At 48.7% G+C, this 18,486-nt stretch overlaps 1 protein-coding gene across 2 annotated transcripts in view; it reads right to left on the reverse strand.

The window, feature by feature from the left end:
- Positions 1-522: 522 nt before the first annotated feature.
- The window catches only part of SIN3A (SIN3 transcription regulator family member A), a 67,969-nt gene continuing 50,005 nt past the window's right edge, over positions 523-18,486 (reverse strand). For both annotated transcript variants that reach the window (XM_006142579.3, XM_006142578.3), the window contains exons 16-21: positions 18,128-18,297; positions 14,428-14,601; positions 9,149-9,241; positions 8,287-8,381; positions 5,203-5,410; positions 523-2,293 (exon numbers count right to left, since the gene is read on the reverse strand). In XM_006142579.3, the coding sequence (XP_006142641.1) occupies positions 2,063-2,293; positions 5,203-5,410; positions 8,287-8,381; positions 9,149-9,241; positions 14,428-14,601; positions 18,128-18,297 (971 nt within the window). In that variant the 3' untranslated portion in view covers positions 523-2,062. The remainder of the gene's footprint in view (positions 2,294-5,202; positions 5,411-8,286; positions 8,382-9,148; positions 9,242-14,427; positions 14,602-18,127; positions 18,298-18,486) is intronic.

Below are 18,486 nucleotides of genomic sequence, written 5' to 3' on the forward strand. Positions count from 1 at the left end.
ATGCACACACACATACCTAGCATGAGTTTAAACCACTGGGTCCAGAATTCGAACCATGGCCACCTACATGGGAGTTCAGCGACCTAACCATTACACCATCTGCTGGTCCCAACCTGCCTATTGTAATAGGATGGCTGTGATACTTAAGAGAAGTAAGGAAAAGTATAGCACTTTCTCCCTCTTCAATGACATTCTGTTGTAACCACCTTTGAATCGTGACTTTTCACCAATTTTTTTTTTTTTATGGTACCTAAGAAGGCATACGTTTCTATTGGGCCATTGGAAAAGTCATGAAACATTTTTGCATAAAAAAAAAAAAAAAAAAAAAAAAAAGTCTAAAATCAGGTCTACCACACGTCTTTTGAAGTCCAGGAACCAACAAATTTCTTCTTGGTGGTGGTGGTGTTGGGAATTTTTAATTAAAAAGCATAGAACACATAAAACAGTTGGTTCCACCTACGAATGCAGTAATGGCTGCCAGAGTACTGGAAGGGGCTCACTGGGTGTTTGCTCAGAAAGTCCAGGCTAACCATATATAAAAGTCCTAATCACGTTTAAACGTCTGTCAGTTTAAATTTAAGTTTACGTAATTAAAAAAATACATCTCCCCATTTGCAGTTGCTAATGAAATGTATCAAACTCTCTCTCCCACCCCACTTGCCCCACATACCTCCCACACGCACCTTCCAAATACTGGTTTGGTATTAAGTTGTGCACTTCTGTGCCCTATCAGCATAAGAAAAAATATATAGAAATACAAACTACATAGTTTGACCACTCAGCCAAATATAAAATATCTTCAAATAGTTCAACAATGGAAAAAGAACATGTACTAGAACATAGTATTTCTATTTTAAGTTTTTGGAATATTTTGATTTGGGATAAGTGTGATTATTAATTACTTAAAGCAAATCCCGCTTGTACCCTGGGTAAGGGACTGAAGCCAATATCCCAGCTTCACAGTAGTTCTCTGGTGAGGACAAGGGACTTGGGTTGAGAGTTTATTCCTTAAGAAAGAACCAAGCTTTATTTCTTTACAAAAAAAAAGGGGGGGGGGGCAAAGGGGAAGACAAGTTTTACACAAAAGTACTACAATGGTAACTCCCTTTGGTAAAAAGTGTAATAAATGTCTTGTACATCTGTTCATAGGTACTAAATCTGAAGCCACATGGTACTATGGTACACAAGAAGCTAGAGCAGTTATGCTAGCACATGAAAGCATATTTCTTTTAATAAAAAATTGACAGTATATACATTATTTACAAAAAAAGAACAAGTTAAAAGTGTGTGTGTGTGTGTGTGCACATGTGTGTCAGAGTGCAGCTGGTGGGTGGCACTGGGGTAGGCTAGTAAAGGCGCAGGTACAAAACAGTTCCACGGGAGCTAGAAAGGACGCGTGATTTGCTGAGGTGGAGAACCAGAAGGGAGAGAAGAGGGTGGGCAGCAAGGGATTAGTCAGGAACAAATCCACAAGATGGTCAAGCCCAAAGCCAAACTGTAGATCCTGGATCAAACCTAATGAGTGATTTTAGATGTGCTCAAGTGACCGGAAGAAAACAAATCAAATCCAGTTTTTTCCTTTCTGAGAGGAGAGAAAGTAGTGGCGGCCATTACAGTCCCGTCCATGTGTGCGGCAAGTCCTTCCCCAGTCCGATGGGTCAATGTGCCTCCATCCTGGCAGAGTGAGCGGCCCCTGGTGCCCTCCCTGCAGGCCAGGCCCCAGGGACTCCACCCGAGCTCTGCTGGGGTGTGCAAGCACTGCTCGTCTCTAGGCCTGCACGGACCTGCTCCCCTGCGGGCAGGCTCGGTTTCCGACCCGTGGCAGAAGTCCCGGCGTCAGTCGGGTAAGTACCCACCTTCCATGTGTGCCTGCCCAGGGCCGGGGTGCACCAGCTGCACGGGTCAGGGGCCATGTCCCAGAGAGGCCCAGGAGGCGTGAAAGGCATCTTCCTCGTTTCTTCAATGTGTGTGAGTGCAAATGCCCACATCGATACACACACACACACACACACACACCTACACCCACACACACACCCCTAGTCACCTGTTCCTGGCTCTGCAGTTAGGGGGCTTTGAACACTGGGCCGTACTTGACACGGTACTTGTTAATGCTCACAAAGTGCAGGGTCTCTGTGTCACAGGTGGTGGTACAGGGCACCAGGCCCTCCAGCCCCTCACCCATGAGCCACTTGCTGGTCTCTGCTGCCATTTCCCGGGGCACGTGCTCCTTGGTCCATTTATCTACCCAGGCCTGGAACCGCTGATGCAGCCGCTTACTCACACGCTCATGGGACTGCAGACAGAAAGAGAGGGAGCCGTGAGACAGGACCCAAAACAAGAACTAACCCCCTCCCCCACACTTCGAATACAAAGGCCATTTTCTCCTAAAGAAGGAGAGGAAAGTGGGTTCGGACCAGGCGGGAGGTATGGTGTCAAGGCAGCTGGGTCCCATACAGCTGACTGTGTGGTCAAGTACCGGACCCAGTGGCTTGAAACATGGCAGGTGCGAGTGCCTGCATGCCCCAAATCCTGAGAGGGCAATGGAGGCACGGCCACAATGAGGGCCACGGGGCAGGCAGGCCCACATTACTGGGTCTTGGTTGACAGCGATGGCTGGACGGCTGTGAGAACGAGCTGGGTACTGGCACACCTGGAGAGAGCAGAGACCACTCAGAAGACTGCCCTCATCCTACTGGGATGTGGAAGCCACCCAGACCACTAGGTGGCTGTGGACAGATCATGGATCAGAAATGTGAGTTAAGGAACCAGCAGTTGGAGTAATAGCTATGTTGCTGGACTCCCATGTAGTTGACTGCAGTTCGAGTCCTGTACCCGGTAGCTTAAACTCACACCGGGCACACGTGCATGCATGACCAAGATCCCGATGAGAATGGAGGAGAAGAAGGGACTGCAGCATGGCCAACACCCCTGGGGGGGGGTGACTTCTCGCTTTCCGTCTCTCTCTTTCTGGCAAGCACATGCACCTTATAGCAAAAACATCTCAAAAATAAAAAAAGAAAGAAATATGAGTTAAATAAGAGGAAGATGTGGCTGCTGCTTGTGTTTCGGGGGGCTGCGTAAGTGATGGTGACTGCTCACTTTCTCCTTCTCCAGCAAACATACGTGCCCTCTAGCAAATTGGAGAGAGATAACAGAGCAGGCTCAAGGCCTCCGTGCCAGTGGAGAGAAAGGCATCAGATTTCCCGTGTGAAGAGGTGATGACGGGCAGAAACGCACAGCATGCAAGCAGAGGGTCACCCGGACAGCCCCCCAAGAAACGCCCCTGGGCTCTGGGCTGACAGCTGGCTGGAGAGTCGAGTGTGCGTCAGCATCACACACAGCCCTTGCTGAACGAGACACACTGGCCGTGGCTGTCCACTGTTTCTTTCCTTTTATTCTTTTTTAAAAAAAATTTGCTAAAGAATTATTTAACTTTATTATTATTTAATAATTTCCTGAGAAAGACAGTGAGAACAAGAGAGCGAGGGAGGGAAAGTGTGAGAGCAAGCCTCCAGGTCCAGGAGTTGAACCACAGTAGGCCATGCGGGACTACAGTGCCCTCAACCACCACACCATCTGCTGGCCCATTTCTTTTCTTCTCTAATTCAGTGTGTGTGTGCCCATGTGTATGTGCAGGGGGAGGGCACCCTCCACAGGGTCTCCATCCACAACCCCAACTCCAGCCTCCACTTTACACATGTTTTTCAGGATGACCAAGCCAGGGATCCGTGAGGCCTCTAGCACTGTGGCCAGCAGGCTATGGGCTGTGGGGTCGTCTGACCCGCACAACAATCCGCTTCTGAGTAAGGAAAAGCGGAAGGCTTGAAACCCATCCAGCCTTCTCTGTTCTTCCCCTCCGGCTAGCACAGTCGCCACACAAGTTTGAGTGGAAGGCTCTGTTCCTACCTGGCACCTGACAAGTACTCAGTGCCCACATGGCAAGGCTGAGTAGAAAGCAAAGACAAAACTGGGGGAACGTGAGTCCGAGGCCTGCAGACATGATGCACAGCAGCCACGCTCAGCACGGAGGAGCATGGGGAGCCTCCTGCCCTCCATGCCCACCAGGGGAACCCCGCAGACCTCTTACCTAGCCAGTCCAGAACAGGCCTGGGTTTGTCCTCAAGCCTAGTAACCCGTTACCAACTGATCCTTCCCTAAATTCTCCATCACTTACGGACCACCCTTCACGAAACACCGGTCATGTCCTCCTCTCACTTAACTCCCCATTTCTTATCCATGATCTGTCCACAGCCACCTAGCAGTCTGGGTCGTTTCCACATCCCACTAGGACGAGGGCAGTCTTCTGAGTGGTCTCTGCTCTTCCCAGGTGTACCAGTAACCAGCCTGTTCTCCTCACAGCAGTCCAGCCATGGCTGTCAACCAAGACCCAGGGGAACTTCAGACAGCATCCACACCAGGACTGCCAAGCCCCAGTAACGCGGGCCTGCCTGCTCCTCTCTGTAATGCCGAGCTTGAGCCCCTCGGGTGTTCTCAGCTTCTCAAGCACGCCAAGTCTCGTCCTCCCTTCTGGCCTCGTGTCTACTGGCCTCCCTACCTAGAAAACACCTCCCCTCCTCTCTTGAGCAGTCTCACTTCTGGTCAAGGCCTCAAGCATCACTGACTTAGAGAAGCCCCCACCATAGGGCGAGGCCAGTTACCTGACCTCTTCACCTGGCTTAGCATCTGGACTCTCCATTGGGGTGTGGTGTCACCAGAAGCCACAGGCAGTGGTTTACCTGTCTTGTGAGTTGCATTTATCCTCCATCTCCATTCAAGTATGTCCATGCCCTAGCCACCAGTACCTTAGGCTGTGACCTCATAACGATAGACACCCACAGGGACAAACACCACATAGAGATGAAGGCAGAGGTCTACCAGTGACGCCAGCAGGCTGCCAGCAAAGCCCCAGGTGCTGAGAGGAGGAACAATCTCCCTGCAGCCCTCAGAAGGAACTGAACCTGCTGACACCAGACCTTGAACTTCCAGCCTCTAGAATGATGGGACATTACATTTCCATCATTCAAGCCACACGGTCCACGGTTATTAGACATGGCACTCTTAGTAATCTAAGATACCCATTTACTCGGTGACTCCCTGCTCTGTGAATGCGTTTGTGTAAAGGAAAAGAAACTATCAGAAGACTCTGGCTCCTCTAGCCCTGGCTGGTGAAGCACCCTGCCCCGCTCCATTCCTGGTTCTCACCTGGTGCGCTCGTAGCAGGGCAGTCCTCCGGTACATGTAGTCCTCTGACTTGATCACATACACCATCTTGTAGGAATTCAGCTTAAATCTGCACTCTAACTTGTCCAAGCTGTCCACGTTCTCCATGGTCTTCTTGCTGTTCCCTTCCTTCCCTTCCTTCTCCTGCTGCTCTCGGCCACGCTGGCACTTCCGGATCCGCCGCAGATTCCTAGGAAGCAGCAAAGCCCTGCGGGATGAATACTCACTCACTGGCAGACACCCGTGACTACCCCAATCACGTGCCTTTTCTTATTATATGCCTTCGATTTTAGTTACAAATATAAAAAAAATGTTCAACGGATTCATTACACAAATTTCCTCAACCATAAAAATATATAGAATAAAATAAATCTTTAATCATTTTTTACCCTAGTCTTCAAATCCCACTGGTAGCCATTGTTAACAGTTTTTTTAATTATTATTTTATTTGACTTTATTTATTCATTTAAATTTGACCAGAGCAGGACAGAGTGAAAGAGCGAGAGTAAGAGAGAGAGAGAGTATAAAAGCGAGAAAGTAAGCCGCCAGGTCTGGGACTCGAACTGCGGTCAGCCATATGGGAGTCCAGTGCCCTTAACCACCATGGTACCTGCTGGCCCCGCCACTGTTAACAGTTCTGATTTTAAAATTATAGGACTTTGTTGGTGAGTTTACGTATACAGTTACTCACTACAGTTCTGCTTTGGAATTTGTTACTTAGGATAAAATAGGGTCATACTACATCAGGGTACCTCAAGATGAATAATTTACAAAGACAGAGATGTTAAAAGATTCTAAGATAAACCAATAGGTTCTAATATTATATATGCGTTTAGTATTTGAACTGATAATGTAACTAAGCTTTAAGAAACTACTACTTCTAGAATTTCGGGGCTAGACAGATGGCATGGTGGTGAAGGTAGCTAGATCCCACAAGTCTGATTGAGTAGTTCAAGTCCTGGAACTGGCGGCTGGAAAAACGTGCCTGGTGCGTGTGCCCAGAGTCCCAAGAGGAGAATGCAGAAATGACTGCAGCAAGGCCATCCTCTCTGGGTTTGGGGGGTGGGGATGCTTTTTCACCTTCCCTCCATCTTTCTCTCCAGCAAGCACAGGCTATTTTCTGTGGCAAAGTGTGTGTGGGAATTCGAAGAATTCTGTCATATCAAAGAATAGCCAGAGTGCCAGCAGGTGGCGAGGGGTTAAGGTGCTTGACTCCACATGGCCAACTTAGGTTCGAGACTTGGACCCGCTGGCTTGAAAATCATTCAGGCACATGTGCCCAAAATCTCAGGAAAAGAAGAGACTGCAGCGTGGCCACTGCCCTGGGGAGTGATGTCTTGCTTCCCTGCTCACTGTCTCTCTCAGGCGCGTGCACCTGCCATATGACAAAAACAAAAACGACCAAAAAAAGAATAGCCAGAATCATCTGAAAGGACATGAAAACATTCCTTCCTTTTCCAGCTACATATGTGAATGAGGCCAGGTTTTCTTCACAGATCTCCACCAAACATCGTGATGCCACAAACCACATAGAGAAGCAGACGAGAACCCAGCTGTTCTGCTCCATCAAGCCAGGCGTTAAACAGACTGGCAAAATGGATGCCAGTATTTTCACAAATTAAAAACAACTCTTTTCTTTATTTATGATAGGCTGTATGTGCACAGTGGGGGATGCAGCCTCCCAGGGTCTGGCCCAGTGCCATCCCCTCCTCCAACCCACTGGATCTCGGGCACATGTGTGCCCAGGCTATCTCAGGTGCATCGGGCTGGGGACTCAAACCATAGTAGCCATGTAGGATCTGGCTTCTTTTGAGCAGCACATTACTGCTATGCCAGGGAGCCAGCCCACCATTTTTGTTTAGAGTATCTTTTTGGGCCATACTATTGCTGGATCCCACTTGGCCTACTATACAGTTTGAGTCCTGGCCTCAGCTAAGTGAAAAACACCAGGTGTGTGTGCCCTAAATCCTGACAGGATGGAGAAACAGAAGAGAATGCAGTGTGATCAAGTCCCACTAGGGAGTACTTTCTCCTTTTTTGTGTGTGTCTCTGGCAAACAAGTGTTGCCTGGAAAAAAAAATTAAAATTACTATTTAGGGGCCACCAGATGGCGTGGTGGTTAAGGCACTGGACCCCTACATGGCCAACTGTGGTTCAAGTCACAAACTCAGTGGCATCAAACTCACACCAGGCACGTGTGTGTGTGCCTATGATTTGGAGAGGAGGCTGGAGAAGGGACTGCAGCATGGCCATCTCCCCTGGAGGTGATTACTCACTTTCTCTCTCTCTCTTTCTCTCTCTCTCTCTCGCATGCACATCCTATAGCAAAAATCTCTTAAAAAAAAAAAAAAGATTTAACATAGCAGGCCTAAGGCTACTGTCCTTTGAAAGCTTGCTTACAGTGCTGGCCCTTAGCTGGGGTCTGAGATCTTGGATTTTAGGGGACTTCTCTCCATTCCCTACATCATTAAAGTGGTTGACTGGATCTCGACTCTTTATACCAACTATGCGATTTCTACTGAATACCTGCTTTCCTCCTGACTCTTGCAAATCTGGGCACATGCCAGGCAGGGGGTGCCAGTAGAGGCCCGGGCACCAAGTCTCTCAGGAGTGTGCTTGGCAGACAGCAGCGCCCATGTGCTGTAGCACTGCTTGTTGGGTGTGGAGGAGGGATAGGATGAGTCCTATCGACTCCACTGGGCGAAGACGCCAGAAGGAAGCTTGTGTTTGGCTTCTGCCAACTGTGCCAATGGCACCTTTTCCCCTTTGCTGACTTAGCTGGGTTTCTTTCCACTGTAATATAAGCCTGACTGCATGTGGTTCTGCCAATCCTCCTGGGGACTGAGACACACAGGCCTGCCCAAGGGAGTTACTGCTGACTCTCTAAACTCTCCTCTGATGCCTTAGCAGCTGCGACAGGCAGGCCATGCCGCAACAGCCACACAAACCCGCAATGAGCACCCTCTGATGACATGACTGATGACCGAGGGTCTGAACGTCATGGAGGTCTGTGACCCTCAAGCGTGCACACTCGCTCCCTGCCAACAGGTGACTTGGCCTACTCACCTCGGGAGAAACACTGGTTTCTGAGCCAGATGTTCACGCAGCTCAGGGGAGGTAGTATCGGAGTTCATGTATCGCTCCACATAGTCTGACCAGCGCTACGGCAGGGACACAAAACAGAGAGGTCACTACACCAAAATCCATCCTCAACAGGTGTGCCAGTGCATTCTGTGACTGGAATGTTTACATACCACCCATTTCGAGGTCAGGAAGTCCCTTTCCACAGTGATATGCTTTACATTTGCTACGGGAACACTGACAGCCCTGTTAGCCAGCAAGACTGCAGTGTCTGAGATGCTCAGGTGTTCCTGAGGCATGGGTGAGCTGGCTCACCAACAGGTCGAACAGTGGCAAAGATGTGAACAGTGTCCTACACGTTAACATCTAATTTCTGGCATCTCGAGAGAGACAAAATTGTAAGATGTGGCAACCATGACCGAGTATTTCCAGAACCCTTCCCCAGCCACATACACAGCTTCAGTGCATCACGACTCCACTACGCGCCAGGCTCTACGACGGTGATCTCACTGTGCTGCGTACTCTGGGGAGACCTCCTGGCCTCGCCCGACCCAGGGTCATGGTGACGCGGGGAAGATGGCACTGCTGTTTTCCTAACACTTCAGGAAACAGCCCCATGAGATGTCTTCAGAGGACAGGCTCCGCGGAGCACGAGGTGGGCTGACATCTAAAACAGGCAGCTCTTCTTTATGAGCACACCCAGCTGGAACCACCTACACCAAGCATCCACATCCTGACCCCTAATGGGCCTAAAAAGTCGTGACCTCCTCGCAGACAGGGTTGCTGGTCAGACTCCTGGGACATGCCAGCTTTGCTTGGCACGTGGGTTTTGCAATACATGTCATACCTCCGCCTCCACGGGGTCATCCGAGTTCTCCTCCTCCGTGTCCAAAAGCTCAATGGTCAGCTGAACCTGGCCTTGGCTCTGAATGAACATGAGCTGCAAATGCAAAACCAGAGTATGAACAAAAGATCATCTCCAAAGCTATGACCTAGTTTCTCAAGAGTGAAAGTGGGGAGGCAATAACGTTATAAAATCTGGGGGCCAGCAGGTGGCATGAGGTTAAGGCACCGGACCCCACATGGCTGACTGAGCAGTTCGAGTCCCAGCCCAGGCAGCTTGAAAACCATGCTGTATGCATGCATGTCCAAAATCCTGAGAGGAGAACAGAGAACTGAATGTGGTGTGGCCGTCCCCCCATGGGTTTTCTCATGTTCTCTCTCTCCCCAGTGACTGCATGTGCCCTATACCAAAAGTGAAAAATAAGATAGAAATCATAAAATTTTGTTTTGAAGACATAAGTTGCTCAAAAGCCTGGAAGGCCAGAGATGAAAAAAAGGCTGAAGTCCAGTCTTGCTACCAGGAAGATGGAGCATGTCAGCAACAAGGGCCATTCATGCTTAACACTCCCTGGATGGGTTAAGCTCTCTTGTATGTAGCCAGAGCCATGAAAGTGTTAATGTCCTTTTTTTTTTTGGAGAGGTTTTTGCTATAGGGCGCGTGCACTCGCCAGACAGACAGACAGAGAGAGACAGAGAGATAGAAAGCAGGAAATCACCCCCCAGGGGGGATGGCCACGCCGCAATCCCTTCTCCTCCATTCTCCTCTCGGGATCTTGGGCACGCACGCACACGCGCCCGGCGTGAGTTTAAGCCACCGGGTCCGGGACTTGAACCGCAGTCGACTACGTGGGAGTCCAGCGACATAGCCATTATGCTAACTGCTGGTCCCTAAAGTGTTAATGTCCTTTTAATCGATGATCCCAGTTCCTGGACTTAACGCAAAGATAGACATGCCTGTGCGTTAAGAGAAAAAAACTTTTTTTTTTCTTTTTGGAGAGGTTTTTACTATAGGGCACGTGCGCTCACCAGAAAGAGAGAGACAGAAAGACAGAAAACAAGAAATCACCCTCCGGGGGGATGGCCACACCACAATCCCTTCTTCTCCTTTCTCCTCTCAGGATCTTGGGCACGCACCCATACGTACCCGGCGTGAGTTTAAGTCACCGGGTCCAGAACTCGAACTGCAGTCAACTACATGAGAGTCTAACAACATAACCATTATGCCAAATGCTGGTCCCAACAGAAAGAAAACTTTTTACGTTGGAGTTAACTAGAAAACATCAAACACAACCAAGACCAACGACTGCGTTTACACGGCAATGAGTACTTCCTGAGAAATTTAAATGTGCCTTGGAATAAGGAACAAAAAAATACAAACATTTGGGGGACTTCAAAAAGCAAGTGGAAGAACAAAATCAAAGTATGAGTTTATCATAGTGTAACAATTTAAACCCATTCGTTTTTACATAATACGCACTTTCCACACTTTTCAAGGTCCCTCTCAGCCCATGTGCAGAAATGTTCTGCTGTGATGACACCAACTGTGCCCAAGGCCTGGAAGTGCTGCGGTCTGTGAAGATTATTTATGTGACTTTTAAAAAAATTCATGGTAGGTGAGCCAGTGGTGGTGGTTAAGGCAGCTAGATCCCACATGACCAACCATGTGGTTCAAGTCCCAGACCTGGTGGCTTGAGAAACAAGCTGGGTGCAGGTACATGCATGCTCGAAATCCCGAAGGAAGAATGAGATGGAGGAGAAGGCAGGATTGCGGCGTGACCACCCTCAGAGGGTTCTCTCGCACTCTCTCTTACATTCTCTCTAGGGAGTACATGCGCTCTCTGACAAATTAAAAAACAAAAAAAAACTTCTAAAAATTTTTTATTCACAAACACACTGCTGAGCCAAACGTCAAGCTTGGTCTGCGTAAAGCAACCACCAACAGTGACGGTAGGTGGCTCTCCCATCAGAGCCCCGGGACTCTCAGGGCCCTGGTCCCTGAGGGTTTGCTGCAGACCCACTATGAGAATCGCAGGGCCATCAGATCAAGCTCACGGATTAGAAGGTAACCTGACAGCCATCGATATCATCCTTGTTTCACACAGGCAGAAAACAAACGCTCGGACTTCTAAGATCACACGGCCACAGCGAATGAGCGTCTAAGATCACACGGCCACAGCGAATGAGCGTCTAAGATCACACGGCCACAGCGAATGAGCACAGGGGCCCAGAGTTTGTTCTGACTCTCACTGCTCTCTCTGCAGAAGTTTAAAAAAAAATCCTTATCTGTTAGTGAAAACCTGACAAGAATGTAACACACACACAGAGTAACTTCCAACACAGACTGGAGCAACAAGCAAAAATGGGCACCTACATGCATTTTTATCTTTCCAATTTAAAAAAAAAAATTAAGAGTTATTTTTGCTATAGGGCACATGTGCTTGCCGGAGAGAGAGAAAGAAAGCGAGAAATCACCCCCTCCCGGAGGATGGCCATGCCACAATCCATTCTCCATTCTCCTCTCAGGATTTTGGGCACGCATGCACATGTGCCTAGCATGAGCTTTTTGTTTTGTTTTAAATAAGAAAGTCCTTATTTAGCTTCCTTTCTCTCTCCCTCCTCCCTCCCTTTCTTTAACTTGACCAGAGCGAGCAAAAGAGAGAGAGAGAGAGGGAAGGGAACTGGCAGGTGGCATGGTGGTTAAGGTGCTGGACACTCCCACATGGCTGACCATGGTTCAAGTCCTGGACCTGGTGGCTTGCTTTCTCACTTTCCTCTCTCTCTCTCTCTGTCTCTCTCTGGTCAAATTAAAATAAATGAATGAATGAATAAAACTGAATAAAATATTTAGAGAGAGAGAGAGAGAAAGTGAGAAAGCAAGCAGTCATGCACAGGTCTCTAACCAGCCATGTGGGAGTTGAGTGCCCCTAATCACCACGCCACCTGCTGACCCCCTAGCATGAGTTTTAAGCTGCCAGGTCCAGGACTTGAATCGCAGTTGACTATATGGGAGTCCAGTAATGTAGCCATTACTCTACCTGTTGCCCCCCCCCCCACCAATTTTTAAAAAAAATTAACTTCACTTATCTATTTTAATTTGACCAGGGAGGGACAGAGAGGAGAGAGAGGGAAATTGAGAAAGCAAGCTGCCAGGTCTGGGGCTTGAACCGCAATAGGCCACGTAGGATTCCAGTGCCCTTAACCATGCCACCTGCCAGTCCATCAAAAAAATGTTAATTTAATACCTCTTGTGCCCACTTACCAGAGAGAGAGAGATAGTAAGACAGAAGGAAAATAAGAAATCACCCCGCAAGAAGGATGGTCAGCCTGTAACCTACTCTCCTGTCAGGATTTTGGCCATATATGCACATGTGCCCAGTGTATTTTTCAAGCTGCCGGGTCCAAGACGAGCTACTCAGCTAAACTCCTGGGGAGTCCAGCTGCCTTAGCCACCATGCTACCAGCTGGCCCCATTTTTACTGTTTTCTTTCTTTCTGCCTTCTATGAGACAAACAGGCCCCCAGTAGGGTCTTCACATTGCTATCTATCCCAAGTGACAGCTGGCCATATCAGGGACACACAGTACCTACCTGCTATGTCTGGGAGGGTCCAAGGACGTGAATCTCAACTTTCTCCATGGGCTCAGCGGAATTACTGCTGTGCCACCACCTGGTCCTATCATTCTGGTTTTTTTGTTTTGTTTTTGAGGTTTTTGCTATAGGGCACATGCGCTCACCAGAGAGAGACATAAAGACAGAAAGTGAGAAATCACCCCCCAGGGGGGATGGTCACACCGCAATCCCTTCTCCTCTATTCTCCTCTCGGGATCTTGGGCACGCACGCACACGCACCTGGTGTGAGTTTAAGCCACCGGGTCTGGAACTCGAACCACGGTTGACTACATGGGAATCTAGCGACATAGCCATTACGTCAACTGCAGGCCTGTCCTATCATTAATTTTTAAGAACTATGGAATATGTTATCCACTATTAACCAGGTCCTACAAGGGGCTGGATGTCTGGTTGTTTCCAACTATCTGTAGTTATACTGGCTATTGCCAATTACATTGCCATAATAACTGGGGAAAACTGGAAACAACCTAAAAGCCCCAAAAGACAGGCAGTTAATTTCCTCTAAGATAAAATATCAAATAGCCACTTAAACATGCTTGGACCGAGGTTTAATCTAAGAGCTGTCCCTATCAACCTCAGAGACTCAGGAGGCCAGGTCATGTATAACATGCCTCTGTTTTTCTTTGCTAGAGGGTCCATGTGCTCACCAGAGAGAGACAGTGAAGGAGAAGAGGAAGCCCCCACTGTTGCGCATGGTGACTGCAGTCCCTTCTCCACTCTCCTCGTGGGATTGCAGCACACATGCACGCATATATTCTCAAGCCACTGAGGCTTGAACCGCACAGTTGACCATGTAAGATCTGGCTGCCTCACCTGCCAGGCTATGGAGCTGTCTCAGAATAATCTCTTTCAAAATAAAGAGAACGCCCGTGGAACAAGCAGATGGCACAATGGTTATGTCGCTGGACTCCTACGTAGTCAACCATGGTTCGAGTCTTGGACTAAGTGGCTTAAAACGCATGCCAGGCGTGTGTGCATGCATGCTCAAGATCCCAAGAGGGAAATGGAGAAGGGATTGAAATGTGGTCATCCCTGCTGAGGGGTGCATTTTGTCTTTTCTATAGCGACCATGGATTTCACATATAAACATGTTCCCAATAATCTTTTCAAAGCGTTATGACATACAAAAAATCAGAGAAAAAAAGAATACAAAGTTGTTAAAAATAATACATAACTGATTTTTTTTTTTAGAGAGAGATTTTTACTATAGGGCACATGTGCTCACCAGAGGGAAGGGGAGAAGAGACAGAAAGTGAGAAATCACCCTCAGGGGGATGGCCACAGCTCAATCCCTTCTCCTCCATTCTCCTCTCAGGATGTTGGGCATGCACGCACATGTGCCCGGTTTGAGTTTTAAGCCGCTGGGTCTGGGACTGTGTGGTCAAATATGTGGGAGAACAGCAACGTAACCAGTACGCTATCTGCTGGTCCCAATAACTAATTTTTTTAAAAGGCAGGGAAGAAGTGAAGTAAACCGGCGGGATACACAACACCTCCACAGTCCCATTTCTTTGAGTGTTCCCTGTGAGGAGCTCACTAAGAACTCCAAGGGTCCCAGGAGTGCCCTGGGCCTGGCATTGGCCTCTGCCACCTGGTTCAGGATCCCAGCAACCTCGCTGCTGCCAGAAGGCCTTGACTCCCCAGCAACGCTCACCTTGAAGCAGTTCTCGTCTGACATGAGCTGCTCCGCCTTGCGCTGATACGTGGACTCCAGGAGGCTGCGTGCCGTCTGCGTGCTTAGCTGGCCCCCGGTGGCACCGTTGCTGCTCTCTGTCAGGTACAGGTCAGTCACCTGCACACAGACCTCATCACTCACGATGTGCTGCAGCTGCAAGGGCCAGGGCAAGGCGTCAGGAGCCCACCGAAGTACTTTCCCCTGTCCCACGGTCACTTCCCTGGGACTGAGCCAGTCCCCCGACTCAAGGGAGGTATTCGGGGCTGGTACTTTTAGAGAACTAGTCATGCTAAACTTCCACATCATTTTCTTGAAGAATAACCAAACCAAGATGTTCACCTACAAGTGGCCCATGAATAAACTTTCTAATCTTTGAAGTAAAACCATAGGCACCTCGGGTTAACATGCCGCTTACTTAAAATCGTAAGGATCATCTTAAAAGTGTCCACGGCTCATGGTCCCTTTCACATGTTTAAGATATGCCCCCATACCTTTCTTATTTGGTCCTGACAATTTCCCTGGGAGGGAGGCTGGAGACCGGAGACAAACTACACGTTAGATGAGAAAACTCACCATGAGAGGGAATGAGGAGAGGGCTCTAGAGAGCACCAGAGGAGACCCACGCCACACTCCAGGAGAGCTGGGCTCACAGTCACGCCTAGGCCAGTCAATACTCTTCCCAAACACCCCTGCTTCTCTACAGTCTGGTAGGAAGCGCAGCACTTAGGCTGCACATAATGTTAAGTCACTCATTTTCAAAATGAGCGTAAATGAGTCAGAAGTACTGGTAATTTTTGAGACAATCTTATTAAACTATTTAACGACTAGAAAGCCGAACCTTTCAGAGCTCCCATTCTGGGAGGTTATATACTAGTTTCACTTTGAGACAAAATACAAATGAAACTTTACCCATCTCAATGCTGGAAAGTGTGAAAAACAGATAAAAAATTAATTTTAATACCAGTTGTCTATTTTACTTTAAAATTCTCATTACCACTAAGCTACTCTATTTTTAGGAAGATATATTCTTTTTCAAGTGTTTGTAACTATGACAACTATTTATTTTTAACATTCAATGAAACCTGAAATGACAAGTGTGTGTATGTGTAGGAAATTAGATACAGATCCAGTCATCAGAAGGTGGTAGAAAGGGCCAAATTTCCAGCAGCCGCAGATGGGATGGCTGAATACTAGACAGTCATCCAAAGGGCTCTATCTGAACAGCAAGGCAGTGCTTATGGGGCAGGCAGCAGAGGGAAGCAAGGGCACAGGGAAGCGGAAGTGAGCATGGCCACAGAAAGGTCTCCACCACACGGACACTTGTCCTGCTCATACACTTCCTGAAGTCGATGCTGTCATTATATGGCACTTACTCGCGTCACTGGGAAGGGCAGTGCTACAACTCCAGGGACGACTAGGCAACTGACCCCACAAGCAGGGCGACAACTCTCCAGGCAATCTGAAGTGACACGGGAAAATGTTTTACAGGAGGATGTGCACAAGGCTGGAGCCTCGGACAGCTGGAAGAGCCTGCAGTGCGAGCAGGGTGTTGTCTACAGAGAAGCGTGGCAGGTGTCCGGAGAAGGTGTGTAGCAGAGAGCACCAGCGCCTGGTCCAGCCCCCAGATGGCATTCTGAGTTCTGTGCTAAGCTGACTGTGAGACTGCATATTGTACTCTTAAAACATTTTTTTTTTTAATTAAAGAAATAGATTTTTCCAGAGGGCACTGGAGAAACACACACAGAGAGACAGAGAGAGAGAGAGACAGAGACAGACAGACAGACAGAGAGAAAGTAAGAAATCACTCCCTGGGAGGATGGGGATGCTGCAATTCCCTCCCCACATTTTGGGTATGCCTGCACATGCACCTGGTGTGAGTTTCAGGCCACTGGGCCCAGGACTTAAACCACAACTGGCCATGTGGGAGCTCAGTGCCTTAACCACTATGCTGGCTCCAAACTCAAGCCAGCCTGGAGAAGGTAAGATAAATGAATGGTGTAGCCCTAAAATGTGTTGACTGCAGCAAGCAGGGAACCCTGGGGACACCAAACAAGATGAGGATGAGGGAAGAGATGCCTCCAAATGAAGTCAGAGTGGTCTCAACACATGCTTTCTAAACTTGCTGATTTGGAAATTTTCTGGAATGAAATTTCTTTCATTTTAAGGAAAAAAGAAAAAAAAAGGGAGGCAAGCAAGTGGCATAATGGTTATGGTGCTAGATTCCTACATGGCAGACCATGGTTTGAGACCCAAACCTGGTGGCCTAAAAATCACTCCGAGAGCATGTGTGTGCAACCCCAAATCCCAGGAGGGAAAAGGAGGAGAAGGAATTGTGGTGTGGCAACCCCTCATCTCTCCAAGGTAATTTTTCCCTTTCTCTCTCACTGTCTGTTTCTCTCGAGCAAGGCCACACACTCTAAGGCAAAAATCTTAAAAAGAAGAAAAGGGTTGAGATAGTATATATTATCAACTAGGAATCACAGATGCTTAGAAAACACTCCGACCGCACCATGAGCAATCCGCCATCACTGCGCCCTGCTCAGCATCACGTGTCTAGTAAATGGCCTGATCGCATCTGTTACTGAAACCAACCTCAAGCTCCGGAGAGGTAAATCGCTTTATCAGCTTTCCTTTACCGTGTGCTGCTGGTATAAAAGACCACAGTCCTAGCGGCTGGGAGCAGCGCCAACCTTGTGAGCACGACTAGTGGGTCTGCAAAGACCATGGACTATCCACAGAAGGATGTCTGTCAGCCTCCATTTCAGCCTCTCATGGGAAGGTTGACTAACGGCTTAGACATTCCGGGGAAACTGACAGCCTCGAGGTGCCTAGGCCCAGCCAGGCAAAGGGTTCTTCTCCTGCCCTGGGTGGATGCTGTGGGAGGGATGCAGAGGCATGCACCCTTCCAAGCCCCAGGCAAGAACAGCACGCCTTGCAAAGAATTCACTGTCTTATCCAAGAAGGCACCGGGCTTTTAGCAAGGCCTTTCCTTCTGTAGTGGTAGTGTAGACGCAAGACTCAGAATTGGCTTTCTGACCAGTGTTTCCTTTAAAAAATGTACAGACTGATTCCTCTGAGAGTTCCCAGTTCAAGGCCAAGGAGTATAAACTGACTGTCCTTTGCAAGCTACTTGGTATAAAGATTCCACGGGTGTGAAGAACGTATTTAAACTCTTGGGGTGCCACAGGAGGAAAACACAAAGTCAACCATCGGTCTAACCCAGAGAGCCTTCCCAGGGGCTAGGTGGGTGGGGTAGGTAAGCTGTTGTACAAAACTGATTCTTGAGAATGTCAAATACTCGATGGGGCAAGTACACAGTTACCAATACACACGAGAGAAGTCACACACTATGTACTCACTCTGCAGCCAAGACTGGGGACGGGTTAGCTGAGGGCCAGCAGGGCAGGGGGTTAGGCACGCGACCACGTGCTCCACAGGTGGCCAGCAAGAAAGGGCCTGCGGTAGGCCCACAGCACTGAGCCATTTGACTGAGAATGGAAAGGAGTGGACACACTCCTGCTGTACCATGAGCAATCCAACTTCACTGTGCCCCTGCTCAGAACTGTCTAGGTAATACACGGTCATGTGGCCAAATTGCCTTCTCCTTCGCTACCCAAATCTCACTTTCACTTCACCTGCCCCAGCCCCAACCCCAGCCCGAGTCCCCCACCAGTCCCACCTGTCTGACAATGCTCTGGATGAGTTTGTCCATGGTAAAGGCGATGTAGGCGTGGATGGTGAACATCTCTCTCAGCGAGTCTTCGTACTGAGACGAGTCTATGTTGCCGTCCAGCAGGCTCCGCACCATGTCCAGGAAAGCTGGGTAATAATCTTCTACGTCCACGTCCACTGGGGAGACATGGGGCAGGTGAAGCCTGACCTTGTCAAGCTTGGGACAGAGAAAGGGCAGATCCCACAGCTGGCCTAACTCGTGTCTGAAAGCTCACAGAGTAGGTATTCAAACCACACCCACTTGACCCAATGCCATCACCACGCCACCTGTCAGAGGAGGGGCCGCCTGCCAAGCCCGCGCCGCAC

Source organism: Tupaia chinensis, unplaced genomic scaffold (assembly GCF_000334495.1).
Source record: "Tupaia chinensis unplaced genomic scaffold, TupChi_1.0 Scaffold000078_1, whole genome shotgun sequence".
Lineage (NCBI taxonomy): Eukaryota > Metazoa > Chordata > Mammalia > Scandentia > Tupaiidae > Tupaia > Tupaia belangeri.